Raw genomic sequence first — 21,787 nt, forward strand, 5'->3', positions numbered from 1 at the left:
CTGCTTCCAGCTCGCTCTGGACGCTTCTGTGTATCCACGCCAACTGACAACAAAAATAGACTGCAAAGAGATGTAATCATGAGGTGGAAAAGAAGAAAAATCTGACTTCACATTTAAACCCATTTTAAGTCATTTTATTGTCTTTTTTTGTACAAAGAACTTCAAAAATATTAAACTGTCGCAAACACCACTGACGCCATGAAGCAAAGGATATCACATGACCAGAACAGTGCCACAGAGAAGAGACAGAGAAAAGGGACAGAGTGGAATAGAGAAGATAGTAAAACACTCTTCGAACTCTTCGGAGGACTTTTTAAGAGTTACATCCACCTTTTTCCAAATCTTCTCACCACCGCGAGCAACACAGAAGCGCTGCAGGCTCCGTAGGGGGGTTGATAATTTGGGAAACACTGTCTGTAGTGTTTGTTCACTGTTGTCGTGCTCAAACTAATGCCTGGCAGATGAGAAGCCTTTTAAAAGGTGTGGGTCAGACTCCCGGTGATTGCCACGCTCGTCCACAAGTAAAGCAACTCGACTGCTGAGTCACAAACACTGTCTCCATTTCCAAAAAGTGCAATCTATCGTATAACAAATAGCTTTTTAAACACATTTTTTGTTGGTTTTTTACAGTACACACCCTCTCTTTTGGGTGTTCTCCATCTGCAGTGCATCAAATTATAAAAATATACACAATGCTTACAAAATTACTTGGTTTTCACTGTACATTTTCTCTATCAGGTGAAAGTAGTTTAATTATTTGGGGTCACAATTCATACAAAAGAAGAAGAAGAAGAAGGAAAAAGTGAGGATTGAGACCAGAACAGGATCCCAGAAACATTAAGAAAAGTTAGAGTCCCTTCTTTCTTCACAGGCTGAACTCTGAACGGGACAGATGAAAACACGAGTGAAGCACAACCATCTTTATGTAAAGGTGCACTTTTTTCTTTGCAACACATTAACCTTAGTCTCCTCTGATTATTTTACAACTTAAATAAATATACCATGAACTACAAGGACAATTAAAATTAAAAAAAATTGACAAAAAGAAAGAAAACAGGACTAATTCACTCTCTAAAACTGAGTGTGCGTGTCCGGTGGTGTCCAAGGCATTTAATTATCAGTTACAGTGGGTGCCTGGACCGCTGACATCGAAATCAGACTCAAAGAATCAACGTGTCCTGACTGACCTGCTGACCGACAATAAACGGCAGTTGTCTGCATCAGTATGCACCTCAGCATCCCAGCGCAAGCTCTGGATTACAGCCTCTGTAATGATGCTTTGAGCGCAGGAAGTCCAGGATGGCGCATATTGTCTCATGATGAAGCTCATGATTGGCGCTAGTGCTTTTCACTTTGGGCCACCTGCGAGGTGAGTCCCATCAGACTCCAGTGGCTAAGTCTGACTTTTTCCTTCCACAGTGTCTGACCTCGCTCCCTCCTCCTCTGCCGCCATGTCTTGGCTGCTGTCCTGTTTTTCTGTTCCTTTATCTTCAACTCCTTCCTCCTCCTCTTTGTCCTCAGGGTGAGCCGCCTCTGTGAGGCTTTTCACCGCCTCGCCGGCGCTCTCCTCCTCGGCCTTGAGCACGCTGCACAGCTCCATGTCGTGGATCTCCACGTCGAATGGGGCGGCGGGGGGCACAGCGGGGGGAGACTTGCAGCCGGTACATCCCTGAAAACACAGAGAGAAGCGACTTCCTGTATTTTCTGCCACAAAACAGATTGTACATCACACGTTGACATGGTAGAGGGTGGATCTGTTGCACTCACGGAGATGTTGATGGCTCGCGGCAGGCGTCCGGTGCGGATCCAGGGATGGACCTGGCTCAGCTCCCTCTTCTGCTCTTCTGTGAAGCGTGGCTGGTGTTTCTGCATGTTCCTCAAGGACTCACGATCCTCTCGCAGAACCGTCTCCAAGTCCCTGTTGATGAAGACAAAGTGGACAAGTATTAAGCTGCTGCCTTTCTGGACTAACAGCTGCTTGTATTTCTCTACAGTATGACTAGATCGGTCCCACTTATACTTCACGTCTTGAGAAACAAAACAATCCTCACTTTTTCTAAACCAGTTTTTCATCTGAGAGCTGAATGAGTGAATCAAAGTCGTGTATGTCATTTTGCCCAGTGCTGTACCTGACAGGCAGCTGATAGGTCATCATGACCTTGTCGTCTGTGTTGGCCATCAGCAGCCAGATGGGGTCCTGCAGCACACACTTGATGAACTGCTCCTCTCCACCGTCTCCTCCCGCGCTGCTGCTGCCCCCTGCTGGCTGTTTGCGGGAATGGTCATTCTCCGACGAGTCGATGCTGCCGAAGTACTTGCTGGTGTGGCTGCCCTGGCTGCTGACTAGATGGAAAAACCCCCCACAAAGTTTAGAAGAGTTTTCAGTCTGTACTTGAGAATTAAAGACCATCACAGTGTTGATTAAAGATTGAATCTCATTCAAAACATTTTCTTTTATTTTTTTACTGCAACTTTTAGAGTTCATCTGATTTGTTTCATCTGGTATCATCTCACTTTACTAATAACAGTTGTTTTTTTTAAATGGCACTAATGATTTAAATCTACTGACTGGTGCCGCTGGTGCCAGAGGAGCTGCAGCCGTTGGAACCGGAGCCTGAACCCGAGGATCTTGTTCCCGAAGACCCTGAACCAGAGGCAGCTGATCCGGTGCCTGAGCGCGAGTCTTCTTGGAGCAGCAAGTCCAGCAGGTCGCTGGAGGTGGACATGGCATCATTGTTGGACTCATTAGCTTCACCCTAATGGGGAAAACATTAATGTTAATTTTTTTTTTAAGTCTTTTGTGAGCGATTGCTACATTTTTGGTGAGACATCCTATCATGAACACTTACATTCTCATTTTCCTTGGAGGTGTCATCTGAGCTCCTCTGATTGGTGGAACTTTGCCCCCTGGCTGCCCCACCCTGCACCGAAGGCGATGCCTGCTGAGATGCTGCTAGTGCCGTGGCGACCTCTAACCGGTTGCTCGGCGACTCTTCCAGCTGAAGCAAGTTGAGAGGGGAGGAGCATCGGGATTGGAAGAGGGGTGACGCCGCGCCTTCGCGATCAGCTGGCGTCTGAGTGTAAGACTGTGGCGTGCTGCTGCGAGACAGGGCACATGTGCCTGGTGTGGGCATGGGGTTGGAAACAGTAGTGGGGACAGCGGCTGTGGGAACAGCGGCTGCAGGGGCCCCTTGGTAACCGAAGTTGGGATTGTAAAATGGTCCAGGGGTGGAGCCTGGCTGACACATGGGCACTCCCATCTGCGGGAACATGTAGTTGGGCAGAACGAAGGCCATCATGGGAGGAACCATCTGGGTGGGGGGGAAACGTGATGGATCTGGGACGGGTAAGGGCTGCGTAAGAGGTGGGTAGATGGGGTAGATTGGAAGCATACCAGGGGGAAAAGCAGCGGGTGGCATGCTAGCCTGGGAGCCTACAGAAGGCCAGGAGGATGAGGTTGTTGGAGGGCCGAGGGGCATGTTGAGGGGCATGGGAGCAGTGCTGCTTCTGGGGTCCTGACGACCCCCGCTCAGGCCCAGAGAGCTGTGCTGGTCAGAAGACTCCTGGTGCTTGAGTCTCTTACCGCCACGGCCGCGTCTGTGACTACTGCTACCTCCTGCAGCTGGGTAGTCACGGGAACAACGCACCCCTGCAAAAGATAGAAGACGCCCTACAATCAGTTTGGTGCTTCACATAAAATATTCTGAAGCTTTCACACCAACAGTTTCACAGACGTTAGTGTATCGAAGGTGACACAGGTTCCCAAAGATGAAGTTAAAATATACTTCTTCACTTTGCAAAACAGCTATTCAATACAAAACCATTTCTAAGACTGTTCAGTGCTACTGTTCTTATAAAACAGCATCCTTGAAGCACTGGCCACAGGATGAGACCCTGAAAATCATCAAACCTTTTGTTTTCAAATCAGTACAGTATTTATTTATTAATGGAAATATTTATTAGGAACCGGTAATTCTCTGTACATCAGCTCTTCTGCAAAAGCATTAAATGCCACAGCCTTTATGCCCTTTAGGTACTAACTGAGCACTTAAAGCGTGATTTGGTGGACTGGCAGATGCATAATGATATAATCCTAATAACACTGTGTGTTGGGGTGACAGTGTGCTCCTACCTCGTGACAGGGGGTTGACAGCTGCGGCGTGGCAGCGCACAGTTGAAGACACCGTCTGATCGACAACGCGCAGCTTGCTGAGGTCCTTGAAGCGGTCGAGGAAGGCCTGCTCCTCCTGCTGAGTGTGGGCGGACAGCACCTCCTTGGTAAGACCCAGCCTGCTACCTCCACCTCCCGCTGCTCCGCCTCCTACACTTCCACTTCTCCGGCTGTCCCTATCAGGCTGGCTGGCTTGAGGGAGAGGAGGAGGTGGCGGAGGAGGAGGAGGTGGAGGAGGCGCGATGTTAGCGGGAAGCTCTAAGCTGCATGCGGGAGGAGTCGGGGTGGTGTCGAGAGGAGTCTGTGCAGCCGGTGTGGGAGTTGTAGGAGCTTCCTCCATGACGATGTCTGTGAGAAGAGAAGAAGAGGAGAAGAGGACAAGAAGGCGGGGTGTAACGATATAAAGACGAAATAAAGATCACTCTTTTTGCAATTAACTGACACACAATACAGTGCTGTCATTAGGCAGGTAGGACCAAAAGATTCAGGTATACATACATACACGTATATATCTTATACAATCTATAGCTGCAGATAAACACGAGTTTGTTAGCTGGAAGCCTCGTCTTTGCTAGAGCTGCTGTGTCATTAGAGTTTAACATTCACTGGAAAAAAAATTAGAATATGTAAAACAGCGTGCACAGGAGAAGAATGAAACACATCACATCAAACCAGAAATGTTCCAGGTAGTATGCCTGCAACAAAAGCGAGTTTAATTGCAAAACGAACACATAAAAACCACAACTTGAACGCCACTGTTAAACATGAAAAAAAAGAAAAGAAAAAAGAACTCCATTCAAGGTGTGCAAGGAACTCATCCTGCAACTTCCAGGAAGGAGAGCGTGAGTGTTAACGAGGCCCACCTGACTCGGGAGGCTTCTTGTCTCCAACATGGACGATGGTGCTGCTGAAGCTACACTGAGACGTAACTGAGGCTACACTTTCTGCCTTTGTGGCCATGGTCAGAGGAGGCAGAGGAGGTGGTTCACCTACGAGGTTAACTGAACCACCTGGAGAGACAATACGGTCAGAAATTTAGTCGCACAGACACAACATCAACCAGGTTTGTTGTCTTCTACCTAGTTAGCTGCATCATTACCTGCCTAACAACTTAATCAATTCCAGATCATAGTGAAATACCTTTGCTGTTGCCGTTGGGCTCCTGTTTGTCGTCATCAGATGCTGAGGAGGCAGTGCAGGAGGAGGAGCCACACTTCCTTTTGACTGTATTGGGAATGTTACAGCTCTCCAAGTACCTGTGTGAGAAATCGCTGGGTAAGTGGGAAGGTCAAAGGGCAAATGTCGACACAGAAACGACTTCAGGTTTGTGCACAAACCTAATGATGCTGTCCAGACAGTTGATCTGCTGGTAGGAGTAGCTCGTAGATGGTTCCTTGGGTACAAGCGGTGCAGGGACCAAACTTTTGGATGGGTTTGTCATGTCTGCTATCAAACTTCTGACTGGATCGCTGTTGATCGCTCTGACGACCGCAGTGTCTGGATCAGATACAAACAGGATCAAGAAATTAAAATCGTCGTCTGTGAAGGCTTTTGGACATTATTGTTATTATTAAAAACTTTCTTTTATGCCTTTTACTTTCCTGGAATACTGAAACTATTAAAAAAACAAACTCTTTACTCTCCCGTAACAGGGACATTCTGAGGTCAAATACAACTCCAGCCTCTTACCCGTGCTGGTGTTTTTCCTCGGCAGTGGGCGGTTACGAGACTCGATGAAAACCTGCTGCCCATTTGTTTTCACCATATGGACGTCTTTGCAAATCTGCTGAAACGTCATCTAGAGAAAAACGAAGACCAGAAAAATCACAGCTAACTAACGAGAGAATGACACGGCGCTGAATCTTCTGCCAACCTGTCATATTGTTCGTGCGTAACACTACAGTCTAAATGTGATGCAACAGTACCCAGGAAAATGCGGCTGTATCAAAAACAAGGTGATAAACAATCTTGTGAGAAAGCTTTTCACAAAGCGGAATATGTTGTGCTCATTTTCAGATGGATTTTCTTTTTGTTTGAGTAGCCTTTTTAACATGATTCATAGTTAAAAAGAATCCTTATTAGTCTAATACTCTATGCAGCCCCTTTAGTCATCTAATGTCTGAATCCAGATATTTTATCATTTAGTCACACTACAGTAAAAGGACAGCAACCCCCTTGCAGCTAGGAAACAAAACACTGGTGGTTGCCTGGTGACAACTGAAGTTTCAGCAGCTGCAGTGACCAACCTCTCGGCAGCCACTTTCAATCACAAGACAACCTTTAACCAAAAAAACCTGCCAGACAGACTGGATCAGGTAACAAGCTAGAATGAATGAATGAATGAATTTTATACTCTGGCTCTTCTCGTGTGTCTATGATGTGCCTCTTTGCAATCAGAGGATTAAACTCAACTGATTGCAAAACTGGTTGTACTGTGGTTATATAACTAACAAAACAACACAAAGCACTTCTTTCTCAGACTCACAGGTTTGTGGAATGCACCTGCGGCCTCATCTACAACGGGACTGTTGCTGTCACTGGACGAGGCGGCCGAGGCACTGAGGTGCTGTTGGTTGGAGCGGTGGGAGCCCCGTGAGCCGCTGGACCCAAGAGAGCTGTAGCCCTGAGAGCTGCTGCTGTGCACCGGCTGCACCAGGAGTCTGTGGATCTGCTCGCTCAGGTGGACGATGTCGGGCGTGGTGACCCGATTCTCACAGTCCTGCGGCGCGGTGAACACGTCTTCATTCAGCGGGCTCCTGGAGACAAGGAGATTTAGCACCAGAGGAAGGCGAAATTTTAACTTCTTTTCCGACACATTATTTTGCATGTTTTATAATAGAAACAAACTCTTTATCTGTGATTTTTTAGGTCTTCTTAAAGTGCCACTTTTTAAGAAGATCCTTGTTTAGTCACTAAAGGCAGTATTAAACGTGCGGTCTAATGAGCTTTAAGGACAGGTGACCGACGCACAAAGTTTGAACAATTACAAAAAACTTTTGGTGAAGTGAGACAGAAAATGCTTACGTTCTGACTTTGTGCCGCCCCACGATGAATGCCACCTTTCTACTCCAGGGGTTAACAAAGGAAGACCAGCTGGTGTCCATGGTGACGTACTCCCCGCTGCGGGCGCACATCCGCAGGGGCGAGTAGTCGAATGGCTGCCCAGCAAACTGAAAGACTGAAGAGAGATGACAAAGCACACATGTGAGTTTCCTGAGTTGTGAAAAAACAAAACATATGAAAACCATGAACGGCTTACTCAGCCCTTACGCTTCTGTGTGACATAAGCTCCTACCAAAAACATCCCCAGATACAGGCGGCAACATTATTGATCATTATGATCATTATTGCCTCTGCTGGATTAATGTAGGTGTCACCCTGTCCCCTGTAGCTGCCTTTGTGTGTGTCTATGTGCACACCACCTGCAGCTCTGACACACACAGTACGCAGAGAACCTGGTTGCTTAGGTTTTATACATTTTAACAGCAGCTGTCGTTACATCAGCAGATTAACGTCCACGTTTCTCCTACTGCACAGGTTCCCAATTAATTAGTCTTCTGCTAACAAGTCTGTTATTCGAGCTAAAGTGTGTTTTTTACATTAGCCCTGTGTGAATTTTGTCGTGATTACATTTTGAAGAAAGGCTTAAATAGGCTTACTCTTCTCATGTATAGCCACCATAATGGGCCTGTCCTCAGGGTGGATGCAGAGCAGGATCGGTGTCCCGACCAAGTCCTGAGGGAGGTAACCCAACAGTGGCACTGCCCTGCAAACACATCATATTTCCACACTGAGATTTATCATTTTACACACACCTTAACATTCAGAGAAGTGAAATCGCAAAACATGTTATAGCTGTTTATTTTTAACAACCGTCTCCAAATCCACAGTGAAACGATGAGTCGATCGCACGCCTTAAGCTTAAAACACCAATTACCAGAAGGCAACACAGCAGTAAGCATGGGGTCAGAGCAAAGATAACTGACCTTTCATCAACTTCCTGGAAGAGGCAGCTGGGAGTGTGACTGGTGGTGAAGATCCTCTTGTCGGGTGGGATGCGAGGAGCTGACGGGCACAGAGGACACAAACAGAACAGATGAGGAGCATGTTTGGAGGGTGAAACAGACTTTCTGTGTCTGACACTGTTCTGACAGTCATGCAGTATTAACTGTCTACATTATCCATATTCAAAGGAATATGGTATTCCAGTCTCTTTCATTTATATTTCCTCCAGAGCTATAGTGGAAGCAGACTTTGCACCTGTTACAGTGCAACTACACAAACTAGACTCTCTCGCTCTTTTCTGATAACCCTAGGCTCGCTTGCTTTGTTTTCCACTGAAACATCCTGTCCACAGAGTTAACACCAACGCACCACCCACTCATCCTGTCTCACCAAAACAAACACGCGCTCTGAAACCAAACTAGTAACCTGTCACATGTCAGACCTGAAGCGACTCTGATACCAAAAGCTGCCCTGTGTTCTGCTACTCTACTCAAACAGGTGGGGCCTGCCTGGTTACAAGAATCATATTCATACATCACCTCATATAATCAGTCCAAACAGTAAGGAAACAACAGTGTAAAAAGTGTCAATATAATTAAAATGCTATGTTACATCTCTTTAGCTTGTTTGACTCTCAGTGTCAAATTGATGATGGTGTCATTTTAACTCATATATACACAAACACTTGTTTGTTTCAGACAACAGGGGATCGTATCAAATACCTTCATATCCAGAGTGGACCCTCTCTGCGATCAGCAGGCAGCAGGGCTGTGGCTCAGCAGCATCCGAATCTCTGATGGTGAGCTGGTAGGGCGTGAGGCGAAATGGGTAGTAGCGCATCTCGCCGCCCTGCGGCCGGTCAGCACTGAGCCGACAGAACATGGACTTCTCCTGGGTGCAGTCAACTGGAGGAGACGCTGGAGGAGACCGGAGTCAGTCAGCACAGGAAACATAAGGAAACATAGCTAAACTTGCTCTTGCTTTCAGTCAGCGTATGCTCACCAGAACCGATGCAGGAGGCCCATGGGGGCAGGCGGCAGGGTGCCGTGCTGCTGTAGAAGGTGCTGACATCTTGCGGAGCCAAAAGGTCAGAGAACATGGTTCCTTGGAGACGCTCAGGCTTACAACGCAGCAAAGATGAGCCCTGGGGCGATATGTACACAACCTTCCCTGACAAGAATGATACTGCCATGGAGAATGTGTCCTGGAGAAAACAGAAGGAATTTAATGAGCCATCTTCTCCAACAATCTGGGATCTTTCATTGGGGCGCATTTCAATTCCTGTTTCTGAAAGGAAAAAACTGTGAAAATGGATATTTTTGAACACAAGCACAAAGCTGTGTAAAAAGATCAAATAGGGAACACTGAAGGCCACACCCATCTTCAAATTCATTTAGCTCTCGGCTACTAATCCTGTGAAATTCATGCCTGTATGTACTGGTTGTCCTCAAACATCAGCACAAATCTAAACATCTGCCAAAGTACCCCAAACCGCCTGTGTAGTAGTTTCATTGAGGGTCGACTGAACCTCTAAATCTCAGTTTAAAATCAGTAGTGTGCCTTGAAGGACATTCAGATGCTTCTTCAGTTTCTGGATAGCGTGGATTTATCAAATGCTCTGACAGTAACCAGGAGGCAACCCTCCTTTCCTCTGAGTTACGTGTTAAACACTGAGGTACCGAAAGTCATAAAACAATAATGCCCATGGCTCATTAACAACAGTAATAGTGTACTAGCCCCACTCCTTTAAAAGCCTTTAAGAGTAGTTTTAAGATGCAGGAAGAAGTGGATAAGTATTTAAACTCACAGTGTTTTTGAGGGTGTACTCTGAGGTGATATTATCGAGCTCCTCAATCGTGAAGGTGGACAAGTCCAGACTGCAGCCGTGACACTCCTCCACACTCCACTGGTGATAGTACTCCTTGTTAGCTGGAAACATTAAACATTTCTCAGTTAAGATGGGCCTAAAATTCATCATTTGTGTTTTGCCTCCCACATAAGAACAGCCACCTTCTTAGAAAAGAAAAAAAAAAAAAAAGACCCTCACCTCGGACTTGTTTGACACACTGCAGGGCGTATTTGAGTGCATTCAGAGTGCTGAAGTGGCCCTTGGCCTTGCGCTCAGCTGGCAGTCGGAGCTTGAGCTCTTTGATGGCCTTCATGAGCTCCTTCTGCGTCTGGACCCTGGCTGACTGGTCACTGCTGCATCCGGAGGTGGAGGGGGGGTCGTGCTCCGAGCTGGACGACGGCAGGCTGTAGACCAGGGACCCGCTGGGAGGTGACAGGCTCTGGGAGTTGGAGCTGGGTAAGGAGGACAGTTTCAGACAATGATTATTCAGAGAGTGAGAGGTGAGTGCGTGAACACTGCTGCTGCTGACCAGCCAGACATAAGTGTCAATAAATAAAAAAAATGAAAAGAAACTATTTTAAATAGGCAGTTTCGGCTACTGGTGTCCACTCTGACAGCTAGAAGAAGCTTTTCAGATGAAAATGGGTATAAGCAGAGAAGAAGTTTCTCAACAACTTCACCTATTCCAGGGCGCACCCCCCCATGGCAACGACACTCCCAATGGCAGCCGCCTCTCCCGGCAGGACAATGCGCCCTGCAACACCGCAAAAACTGCTCACAGCCAGTTCGACTACCGTAACAAAGAGCCCAAAGTGTGCACCCAGCCTCCAAACTCCCCAGACAGCAGTCCAATAAGGCAACAGTGGGATGCCCCGGAACAAGCTCGATCCTCGGAGGCTCGACTCTGCAACCCACACTCTGCCACAAGCCGACGCCACAGGACACCCTCGGGGGTCCTGTGTCCATGCCATTATTCGAAAGGGGCACCTGAGCAATATTAGGCAGGCAGTTTTAATGTTGTGGCACTTTTATGGCAAACATGAATAATGCAATTACATTTCTGATTTTAAAGCACTTACATTGAAAACAGGTGCAATAAAAGCTGAAACATCCTTTCTGCATGCCACACAAAGTTGGTCCTCGCCAGCCACCGTACACGCCCAGTTAAACCAGAGTAGTAATCGTCAGCATTACTAATGCTGACATCTGTCTTATGATGAAAGCATCCAGCTATCTACCATCTTAATCTTTCTCTACTCATTTCCAGCTTTTACGCTTAGACTCTTTAGGCCTGGCCTTGGTGCAGCCACTCATTTCATTCATTGTAATCTGACTAAGATCATACTGATTTCACCCTGAACACACACACAAAAAAAAATGAGCTGTGGGTGACTTCTCTTACCTCTTGTTGCTCTCTGTAGTCTCCAGTATCATGCCAGAGTCCTTGCCATTTGAAGAGCTGTGGGAGCTGCGTGCGGACTGATGTCCGTGAGACCTGCTCTCCCTCTCCATCCCGCCCTCGCTCTCCCTCTCCCCGGAGTCGTTTCCGCTTGAGATTCCATCCATATCGTCTGAAGTCGGACACCTCTGATCTCTGGACGAACCTCCAGACCGAGATCCGTCGCTGGGGGATGAACCTCCTCCCTCTCCGCTCCCCTGGTCCTTGTGGGTGACACTGGCACCAAGCTGACCATTGCTGCAGATTTCGTGCACATTTAACCCCTGTGAATCCGCTTCCGGGTCTTTCCCGTTGGCCCCTGCCAATCGCCCCCGATTGCTGCTGCTAGGCATTGATTTAGAGTTGTCATAACTCATACTAGAGTAGGATGAGGCTGGTACAGCTTGATTGAGGGGGTCAGCCAAGGCGAAACAAAAAAAATTGAACTTTGCTTTAAGTGGGACTACTATGTATGCACATGTGAATCATAGTTGTTGGCTGTTAGTTTAACAAATCAAACAGAGACCATATCATTGTTTGGTTTGGTTTTTTGGGTGGGGGGGGGGCGCTGTAGACCCCTCTTTGAGAATTTTCAGGAAGAAAAAAAAAAGGTGCAGGCTGCTACAAAGCTGCCTTTCTAAACAAACAGTAATTATCTCGGGGGAAAAAAAAAGTGTCACTCAAAGCGCTGCAGACAAGACATGAATTTGTGGTTATGAAACAGCCTTGGCATAAGTGCTCCAACAGATGGGATGAGAGATTGTGAGGGAGAGTGAGAAAAACAGCTCTCGGTGAGAGCAAAAAACATTCCTTTCACTCAGTGTCTGGTTTTCTCGCTTCTTTAGAGATGTGGTGCTCTAGGTGCTAAAGGCCACCTGAAATGAAAGAATAAGAGCGAGATGGACAGAGAGAGGGAGAGGGGGAGAAAGGACAGCAATATTAGGATTATAAAACACTTGGTTGTCGTGGTCTCTCTCAAGCATCTCTCCAGGACTGCGGCTTTCAAAAGCTTATCATCAGTTTATCATCATGTCAACTTCAGAAAACGAATCAAATACGGCGTGAAATATTCTCCCTGCCGAGCGATGCGGGCTGCGTGTCACGATATAAGAGTGTGCTCTTGTTTAGCTGTTCTCCTTTTACTCAGATTATCTGGGAAACAAAAACAATCTCCTCATCCTGCCCACGGAATAACAGTAATCTCCTGTTTCTATTTGTATGTTGCAAGTGCGTACGCATAGATCTGAATATAGATCAGGTGAACGTGTGCTGGTGCCAAAGTGTGACATAGGACACTGGTCGCTCGTCAAAGCTCAGTCTCTTTTTACCCCTAAGACAGTCAAAACAAACATTGGCTGGGAGGAGAGAACAAAGCTCACATCAGAGAGCGCTAAGAATAATCGGGAAAGGTAACTCCAAGTATATATATACGGCCCACCTACGCAAGTAGTAGGAAGAGGTGATACCCCTTAATCCTTTAAGACCTGCAGACGCAACTAGGAGACGACACATCCTCGTATTCAATCGCCAATCCTCTCAACTTTATACACCTGGCTGTCCCACAACCCTCTTTACCTGCCTCCGACAGGTGTGCAGTGATGCTCTGATGCTGCATTTGTTCAGGACGGCTTTAAATATGCTCAGATATACCTGTGCTGACGCAACGGCCCTTTACAGCTGAGGGGACAGGAGGCGATAACAAGTGAGGAGGGCCTGTGACGAGGGTAACTCATAAATAACTTAAAACGCAACAAACAGTGGTTGGGAAGAGGAGATTAACAAATTCATGCGCTGCGCCTAAGCTCCCTCCTTTCTGGGCATGAAATGCTAATCAGCATTATGTTTGGTCAGATGGATGATGCACACTTGCACATGACAATCTGTATGTGCTATGGCCAGACTGGGCGGAGGGAAGGGACCAATTATGATGAAGAAATATGCAAGCAGGGAGTGAGTGGGTGTGAGGCAGGCTGGCATCCATGCATGCTTCCACGGGTGATGGCAGAGACGCGCGCAAAGGTGGTGGTGAAGAACTGTGCTCAGGCTATTACAGTACCTGCATGCACCATCCCAGTCCACTAACTGGACTCTTTAAAGCTCAGCTTTAAACCTCAGCTCTGTTTCCGCAGCCAATCAGATGCCGAGTAAAAACACAGGCTGATAGAGAGTCAGGATTGGGGCGCATGCATGGCTTTGGACTGTGGGAGGAAAGCAAAAATCCACGCAGACACGAGAATAACATGCAAACTCCACACTGCAATGCTAGATCGCTTTTGAACCCATGACCACTAGCTAACGCTGCAAAAACCACTGAGCCAGTATTCCGCCCACCTTTTTCGAATTATTCACAGGAAATACACGCTGTAGGACCAAGCTCTGATTATGCAAGATATGTCTGTCGTGCTGTGGGAAAGAATATGTAACAAGACGTGCTGACTACAGGACTAACACGTTACTTGGAAAAAAAAACATGTCTTCGGTTTCTTCTTATTTTCTGTATCTGATCTGCGCTGCTCACGACTGCCCCGTGTTGTACACATTTAGCAGAAAGGTTAAATGAATCATTCTGTCTCTGTCTGCGTGACACAGAGGCAAAAATTACTCGCCTACCCCTGTGACACCCGAGTCTCTAAGACATCCAGAGCCGGGTCATAGGAGCTGGGATGAGATTCATTTAATTTAGATTTCTGTCAAATGCAAATGATATGTAGATATACTACAATACTGTAGATAAAACTTCTTTTTTTTCCTTTTTTAAAATCTGCTTTATTTTTATATGTAAACATATTAGTTAACCACAGCGCAAAGCAGAAACTACGTCGTCCCAGATTTTTATGAATCAAAGGCTGCATTTGCTGACAGGCCAGTAACAATGTTCGGCAGATATACTGGTGCATGCCTAGTGTGAAGACTGGCAGTCACCACATTATATCAGATGAACAATCGCTTTGAATGACAGGTAAAGCTGAAAAAGTGTGATAATAATCACAGCAGCACTTGTTTCTGCGTAATTTCCTGTCCAATTTAGGTGAACTAGCACGTCCTGACCTTGTACCTGTCAAGTGGCATGACTGATAAAAAGACACAAGAATGCAAGATCTGGAAATGCAGAAGTGTTGGTATTCAACAGTTTGCATGTATCTTCATTCACGCAGCGTTACATAACCAGACCTTAAAGTACAGCATTAATCCTACTGGTACTGCTCTGAACAGGACACATGTTGAAGAGAAAGTAGGAAAAAATGTCAGACACACCCTAATTTGAATTTCTCAGTTGCTTTTCTCTGTCTTAAATCACTGCACATTGATCACCTTTGATGTTTGGACCAACAAAAATACTTCTACGGGCAGCATGGCTGTGTTCACAATCCTTCAGGCAAAGTGCACGGGCAGAAAATAACTGCTAATGATAAACTGTAAACAAAAATGCAAAGAACTCATGTCTGCACGGGATAAATACACCACACGGTCACTATGGTGACAAATATAGATCAGCCAATGAAAGGAGCATTGCAGCTTTCCTGCCAGTAAAACAGCACTTCTCCACTTGACACTGGCTGGGCTCTGCTCCAACAGTTGGCCATAAATCTGTTCACTGTGATGGTAATGAAGCAAGTGATCTGATTCAAACACTGTAACTAAGGCTTTACACTAAAGACACACTGACATGTCAAACAAACCATAAACCTGTCTGTAGCTTTTATGACAAAGATTTGTTTATTCATATGGAGAATGAATAAAGCATTCTGAATAAAGCTTTTTTTTTGAAAGCATCAGATGCTGTCCAAATTCTTATTTGAAGCATCAGCACAACAATCTCACACTTTGGCCATCTGAAAAAGATGAGCTGCCTAAAACATTCAATCACATCTCTAATGAAACCTGCAAATATTTTACACCTGTGGCTGTAAAAGCAAACAGTTGACAACAATGTGTTGAGCCTGAAACTGAACACCAGAGGAGGCTTCTTTGTTGCATTCATGAAGTGCACTGCTGGTAGGGTATGGTGCAGGTTCAAGTTCAAACTGAAACAATAATTATCTACAACAAGCCGGATTTAAGGGAAAAGAAATGCACACAGCTCAATGCTTGCTCCTCCTCAAATGTGAATATTTGCTCATTTGGATGCCTGCCTGCACCAAACTAACAATCTGAAACTGTCAGCTTCTTAGAAAATGTTTACAATTTTCTGTCATTTTAACTAAACAAAGAAAAAATATATATCAGCACTTGTTCTTGTAACTGCATTACTGTTTCCAACAGTAGACTATATAGAGAAAATTCATATCCTAAAGACTCTATAAAACTCCTCAAATTAAGCCAGGAGCTCTAACGTGCATGAGAACCTCTGATGCTGTATATTAACCAAACTAGCTACCCAACAAATGATGCACACAACTACCATATGACACTCCAAGCTATGCACTGTGACAATATCTCAAGACACAGACCAGCGCATCTACCAAACAACAGCCGCCTGACGCAAGCTGGCAGTAACATGAAATACTTCCCTGCTGTAAAGCACAGATGGAGGCTGCAGGAAGGTGTGGCGACGCTCCGTGCACGGACATGTGTGAACTACTCCTCTGGGCTCAAGCTAACAGCTCCATCACTGCAAACCCAGCAAGCGCGATAAACAAGTGTGTTAGTTCAATTTCCCCTCACCGGCATGAGCGCCCACTGCTCCACATCTCAGCACAGTGCAGTGTGACAGCGCTGGCTCAGCATCCCCGCTTCTCTTGGCTTTTCTGTGTACATGCGGCACGTGTACACGGCGGTGTTTTCCGCAGGTCTCGCCGGCCGCTGATTGGTCAGCTCGCTCGACCAATCGCAGAGCGCGCTACTCAGAGGCTGGGCTGCAGCGTAGGGAGTCCGGGCTCCCAGACGGCCTGCCAGACACTGGTCTCAGCTCCGCCCACAAAGGTTTGCCTATTAAATATGCAACACTGCGAGCAGACGCGCGAGCTGATTCTAGACCAGCGGTTATGAGCGACAGTAATAAACGTACATGGTGTACATCTGTGAGGCATGGGGAAGCACGAGAGAGACGGGCACACCCCTTCACATCACTGCCACACGATCGCATTATAATATAATAACTTCATTACACTAATAATACAGAAATATGGGCTTTCATTATGTTTATTTACATTTGCTGTACCTCTTGAAGTATGTTTATTTAATAAAAGTATTTCACCATTAGCTGATTTAAACAACAGCAACAATATCAAATAATAAAAAATAAAAAACCTTTCAGGTTAAGCCTATAATTGAAAGGCATATTCGGACTGCATTTCAAAGCTGCAAAGCCTGCAGGGGACTTTAAAATTCAAGCTGTGCAAACCTATGTTGCAATAACCTAGTTGGAAGGTTATAAATGTGCAATAAAGTGGTTCAGCAACAGCTGAACAAATGGAAATAAAGCCTGATAAATATTCTGTAAACTAGTAAACTATTTTTCTTCTTATTTTCTTTTTCATCTTGGCATTACATGCACAACATCTGGCTACTTTCTCACTGAGTCTTGCTTACATTGCAAGCTTCATCATTCTCCAAGATACTGTTAGTCTATTGTCAACAAATGGCAGGAAGCTCAATTAGCACTCGTTGTTTTGGCTAGTACTACCCAACCACAAAGAAGGCTCATGTTCTTCTTATGCCGGACCACACCACACCTGTACTACTAGTATGTTTCCCTCTAATATAATATGTGCCAACCAAAACAAAAAACAAAAAACACAACAACAGCCAGCCATGAACTTTCTCAAACTGCATCTGCATGAACAGGTTTTCATTTTAAAACACTGTTTTCAGAAGAGCTGATGGGCAATAATGGCCAAAGCCATCACATTAACCAATTATGCACACTTTCCTTGCACACTGGTGTACACAGGAAGTAACCAGTGGGTTGATTCATGGCACAATGGCACAAAGTATGATCTGAGATATCTCTGCTTAGGCCTACAAATAAGTCACAAAAATGTCATAAGTCTTGCATAAGTTTTGCAGCCTTAACATCAAATCTGGGCCCCTTATCTAACAAAATTGTTTGCCAAACACTTGTTCATGGATTTCAGTAAATCTTCCATGCAGTGATCTGTGGCCTGGATTCAGCTGGAAATATTTCTATTTATGAGCTAAGACACTTTTGAAAATAAATATTATAACAACCCAAAAAGAGAGTCATGAGGTTTTCCAGAAACAAATCCAGACTGCCTTAAACCCTTCTTGCTAATGGTGTTACTGCAGGTTCCCAGTGTTTCTATGCAGTAACATGATCCTTAAGGTACAAATGCTATTGATATTTTATTTTATTTATTTTTTTTATTCTTGGACTCTATTATTGTCTTTTTTGCATGATACAAAAAAGACAATACCGCTGGAGATCAAAAATAATTCTCACTCATATTCCTGGCCTTGATCCAGTCCCTCAGTTCATTCTCTGAACTTTCTTCCTGCTGGAAAACATAAGATTTTAACAGCAGGTGGTGGGGTTGTCATACTCCAACACAGGACCATATAAAGGATATCCCCTCTCTCTGACATCACACAGAGCAAAGAGTAAAAAAAAAAAAAAAAAAAATAGAAAACAGACTCAATCCATGTGTTAAGTACGGTCTGAAGCCCAAGCTTTTGGCTCACAGCGATTACATCCACATCCATCAACATCATTATTTAAATTCTGGCCATGTTTAATATGAGCTTCCTCCATTGTAACAACCTATATGTGACAGAAAATAAGGAAAAGCATAATAGGTCCACTTAAATCCCCAAAACAAAAATGCTTTTCATTAGCGTCACTGGCTAACATTAAAAAGTGTCTGGTGTAAATTACTACATTCAGACATCAACATGTGGCAACTTGATCATTTAATAACAGCACTGGTTGCATGAATATATGCATGACTGCACACACTCTGGACCGCCTGCCAACAAACCTCAGCACATAAGCTCCTGAAGAGGGTAAAATAAAAGCCTGTAAGAAGCAGGTAAAAAACACTACATCCACAGATTTGCCCACGTGTCTGTTGTGAACATCCTCTGTAACAAGTTCAGCTGGAAACTTTAACAATGAACATGTAATACAAGAGTGAAAAAACCCTCTGAGGCAATGGCAGCTTTTAGTGTAAAACCTCAAAACCAAATCAGAAACAGAGACATTTAAAAAGAAAACCTGAGATATTTCCCAGCAGTTTGCGGTCAGTCTGGTAACCTTGATGTTTTTTGTTTTTTCTTCTCTTATCCAAAACTAAGACAGACACACTCCCTCTATCTGCTCATATCCAAACCCTCTTTGTCTTTCCAAACATACGTGACCATTTTAAAAGTATATAGTTCAAATAAAGAAATAACTTACATCGAACTAAAAATTCATCTCAAACATTTTTATTTTTTGTGAAGTCATAACGGGAAGAACGTGGTGCTCTGTTTCTGCTGACTAAACCGCTGGTAAATTAGTCATTCGTGCTTTGATCTATCACTGCGAGGGAAACTAAAGATTGTTTACTTGTCTCATGAGTTGAGTCATTACCCCACATATATGTGATCAAATGATTGCAGCACGAAGAAAATTACCCCTGCTGCCACTGCATGTCTCTCTGCCTCTATCAACCTCGTGCAACATTAGCACAGCTCGCTGCTGCCAGAAATCAAGTTTGACTTTTCTTTATGAGCTAGGAGAGTCATTGTTTCCTGCCCATCCATGGTCCGCTCTCAGACTTTCTGATAGGTCACTTATTGGGTGAAAGACATTGATATTGGAGTCTTCTTTTTCTACATTTTCTTCTGGAATAATAAGTAGTTTACACATTTGCCTAAAAAGCAAAAGATTCCTGGTTTGATCCTGGAAAGAGACACCAATTCTTTTAGGGTTGTGTCATAAAGGGCATTCCATGTAAAAATCTACCCACTATGGCAACCCCTTGTGAATAAGGGAGCGGCTCAGAGTAGATTCTGTGCAGCTTCTTTGCACTGTCAGTCACTCAGGAGGGTAAGAGTGCAAAGAAGCTGCAGGTTTGCATTGTGCGGGCTCATGTTTAACCCTCAAGCCTCTGCGGTGTGGTAACAACGATCTGGTGTGCGCCACACTGTTTATGGAAGATTTACTGTAAAACTACTCAGAGGGGATTACAAGCCTGGGACAGGACACCATCGCAAATGTCACAACATTTGGCACAGGTGCCAACTGAAACTGGTTAAGTGAAAACACCAACTCCGTGTGATGGTTTCTTATATTATTATGATGCAATGATAAAGTTATGCAGCCTCTGGGGGCGACAAAATACAATTCACAGGCATGAGTGAATCGCCACTGTTCAGTCACAGGAACTGTGGCATGCAATTGTCTACAGTGAATGCACAAGTCAAATAGTCCTACATCAAATGAGAGCAGAGCTGTAAAAACTGTGTTTGGCTTTCAGTAAAATCTGCCAGCACCAAGAACAGTATGTGTACATTAGGAGAGAGGCCTCTAAGAATCCCTTTTAGCTGGACGTGCAGTTTACACTAGCCTGGCTAAAACACAGAGTAAACATTTGCTATGTTGCTTTAGTACCTCAATCAGAGTCCAAACGTAATGCTTAACATAACTAACATGTCTGCCAGACGACCACCACACGTCACAAACCCCTCCCTTAAAGTAATAAAAAAGGAGGGGGATTACTTTGGGAATCATGAAAATATGGGTAGTTAATGAAGCTACGTATGATTAAACTGATGATCAGTCACAATATATCTGAAAAACAATTAATGCCCCATCGCTAGCAAGCATATCGTAAACACATGGGGGCAAATTTCCTCCCCTCTTGGCGCACGGTGCAATATTCGTGTATGCAAGTCCACCACGCACAAACCAAAGGGGCCAGGTTCACACAGTTCGCGAAAAATAGGTCTTGGAAACTGGGTGGGATGTAGTAGGTGTAGATTACTGCTGTGTTACGTTAGTTCAAAGTGTTGGTCTCTTCTTCTAAATACATTTACACTGCGAAGTCATCAGTTCACATCAAGTTAGCCGAGGAGGTTAAAAGAAAAAAGCTCGCGTATGATCTGTGAGATGAACAGACTGTAGTTGATATTAAGTTATGTACAGTAGCTATAATGTGAGGCAGTTAAATGTATTAATCTCTCCCATTTGTACACCGATGCTCAGTAATCACAAAAACAGCTCATATACTAGCTACAAAGCTTCACAGACTTGTAAAACAATGTGCCAAAGGCGCCAGCTTACCTTAAATATGCTTCAAAATAACAATAACGCAAGTGCTTCAATATCCCACGGTGGGGAACTCAAAATTCTTGAAAGAGACGGCATAAATCCAGGTAGCAACGACAGCCTTCGCTTAGCGGTCTGTACTGAATGTCCAGACATTTTTTTTATTCTTCCCCCAACTGTAGTTTACACGCAGGGACACACGTGCAAGTACACGGTCTGGTAACTAATATTGAAATAGCCGTTGTGATTGGACAACGGGTGACGGTTTCTCCGCCCAAAGCCCGCCTCGGCTCGATATGATTGGTTATGAGGGGCGTGGTTAGCGGCACGGGGCCTGGCGGTCACGTTGCAGAGTGACTGGTCCTGAGTTCCTTTCAAAGAACACATTGGAACACGAGAGGGCGTAGCCCCTGCCCACAGTTGGTGCAGTTGGCCGTAATGGATGCCGTAGCAGCGCAATTATAGTTTCAGCACGCAGCTGGTTAAGAGATTACCTGTTTTTAATAAGTAATTTTGTGTAGTTGCAGAAATATTATGCTTGTGATTTTTTGTAATTGTTAATAAATTCACTGCTGCTACCAACAGAAATTATTCCTCATCATCTGTAGGCATCTGTGTAGTAATAGTTTTATATTATTATTAGATTTAGATATATTTTTTGTTATACTATGAAAGTTACTTTTTTACAAGTGAAGAGTTCAGCCCTACAGTCAATACCGCTTAATCCTGGAAACAGACAACTAACTGAACCCAAGTTACTTTTATCCAGTATCAATCAATAACATCATATCTATTTTTCTTTCCATTTAAGTCATAATGAACTTTGAACAGCAGATCAAACAAAGTCCAGGCTATAGTGGAGCATCTAATAAAAGATTTATTTATGAAAGTGTCGCCACAAAACTAAAAAAAAAAAAGATTCAGCTTTGTTGTTTGTTTGTTTTGTCAGATTGCAGGCGAATATTCAAATGACTTGGCAAATGAGTTATAAACCACTGACAGCCCGAGTTGAGCAACAATTCTACCTGTGCAAATATAGAAAAGATGCAATAAAAGTTTAACTGCCCAAGTTATTTGCACACAACGCTGAGAAACGCGAACCGCCTTTCATGG

General features: G+C 44.6%; 1 protein-coding gene across 3 annotated transcripts; it reads right to left on the reverse strand.

Moving 5' to 3' along the window:
- Positions 1-112: 112 nt before the first annotated feature.
- Positions 113-21,215, reverse strand: per1b (period circadian clock 1b). Of its 3 annotated transcripts, none has more exons than XM_085141387.1 (20): positions 20,690-21,174; positions 11,428-12,338; positions 10,224-10,477; positions 9,984-10,105; positions 9,179-9,380; positions 8,899-9,093; positions 8,158-8,236; positions 7,831-7,937; positions 7,196-7,349; positions 6,657-6,927; positions 5,861-5,969; positions 5,509-5,668; positions 5,312-5,427; positions 5,035-5,181; positions 4,133-4,519; positions 2,850-3,649; positions 2,570-2,756; positions 2,130-2,343; positions 1,768-1,918; positions 113-1,669 (listed from the first exon to the last, which is right to left on the reverse strand). In XM_085141387.1, the coding sequence occupies exons 2-20, from the start codon at positions 11,838-11,840 to the stop codon at positions 1,394-1,396; spliced, it is 4,344 nt and encodes a 1,447-aa protein (XP_084997513.1). In that variant the 5' UTR covers positions 11,841-12,338; positions 20,690-21,174; the 3' UTR covers positions 113-1,393. The 3 variants fall into 3 exon arrangements, with proteins under 3 accessions (XP_084997513.1, XP_084997521.1, XP_084997530.1); XM_085141395.1 differs by having other exon boundaries at positions 16,129-21,174; XM_085141404.1 differs by lacking the exon at positions 5,035-5,181 and having other exon boundaries at positions 20,690-21,215.
- Positions 21,216-21,787: the final 572 nt, after the last annotated feature.

Source organism: Neolamprologus multifasciatus, chromosome 3 (genome assembly GCF_963576455.1).
Source record: "Neolamprologus multifasciatus chromosome 3, fNeoMul1.2, whole genome shotgun sequence".
Lineage (NCBI taxonomy): Eukaryota > Metazoa > Chordata > Actinopteri > Cichliformes > Cichlidae > Neolamprologus > Neolamprologus multifasciatus.

Bases quoted from the DNA above. Each gene is read 5' to 3' on its own strand.
- per1b (XM_085141387.1), bottom strand. From the start codon at position 11,840: ATGAGTTATGACAACTCTAAATCAATGCCTAGCAGCAGCAATCGGGGG. The intron at 10,478-11,427 runs GTAAGAGAAGTC...CTCCTTACCCAG, and splicing joins ACTACAGAGAGCAACAAGAG to CTCCAACTCCCAGAGCCTGT. The intron at 1,670-1,767 runs GTGAGTGCAACA...CTGTGTTTTCAG, and splicing joins CGCGAGCCATCAACATCTCC to GGATGTACCGGCTGCAAGTC.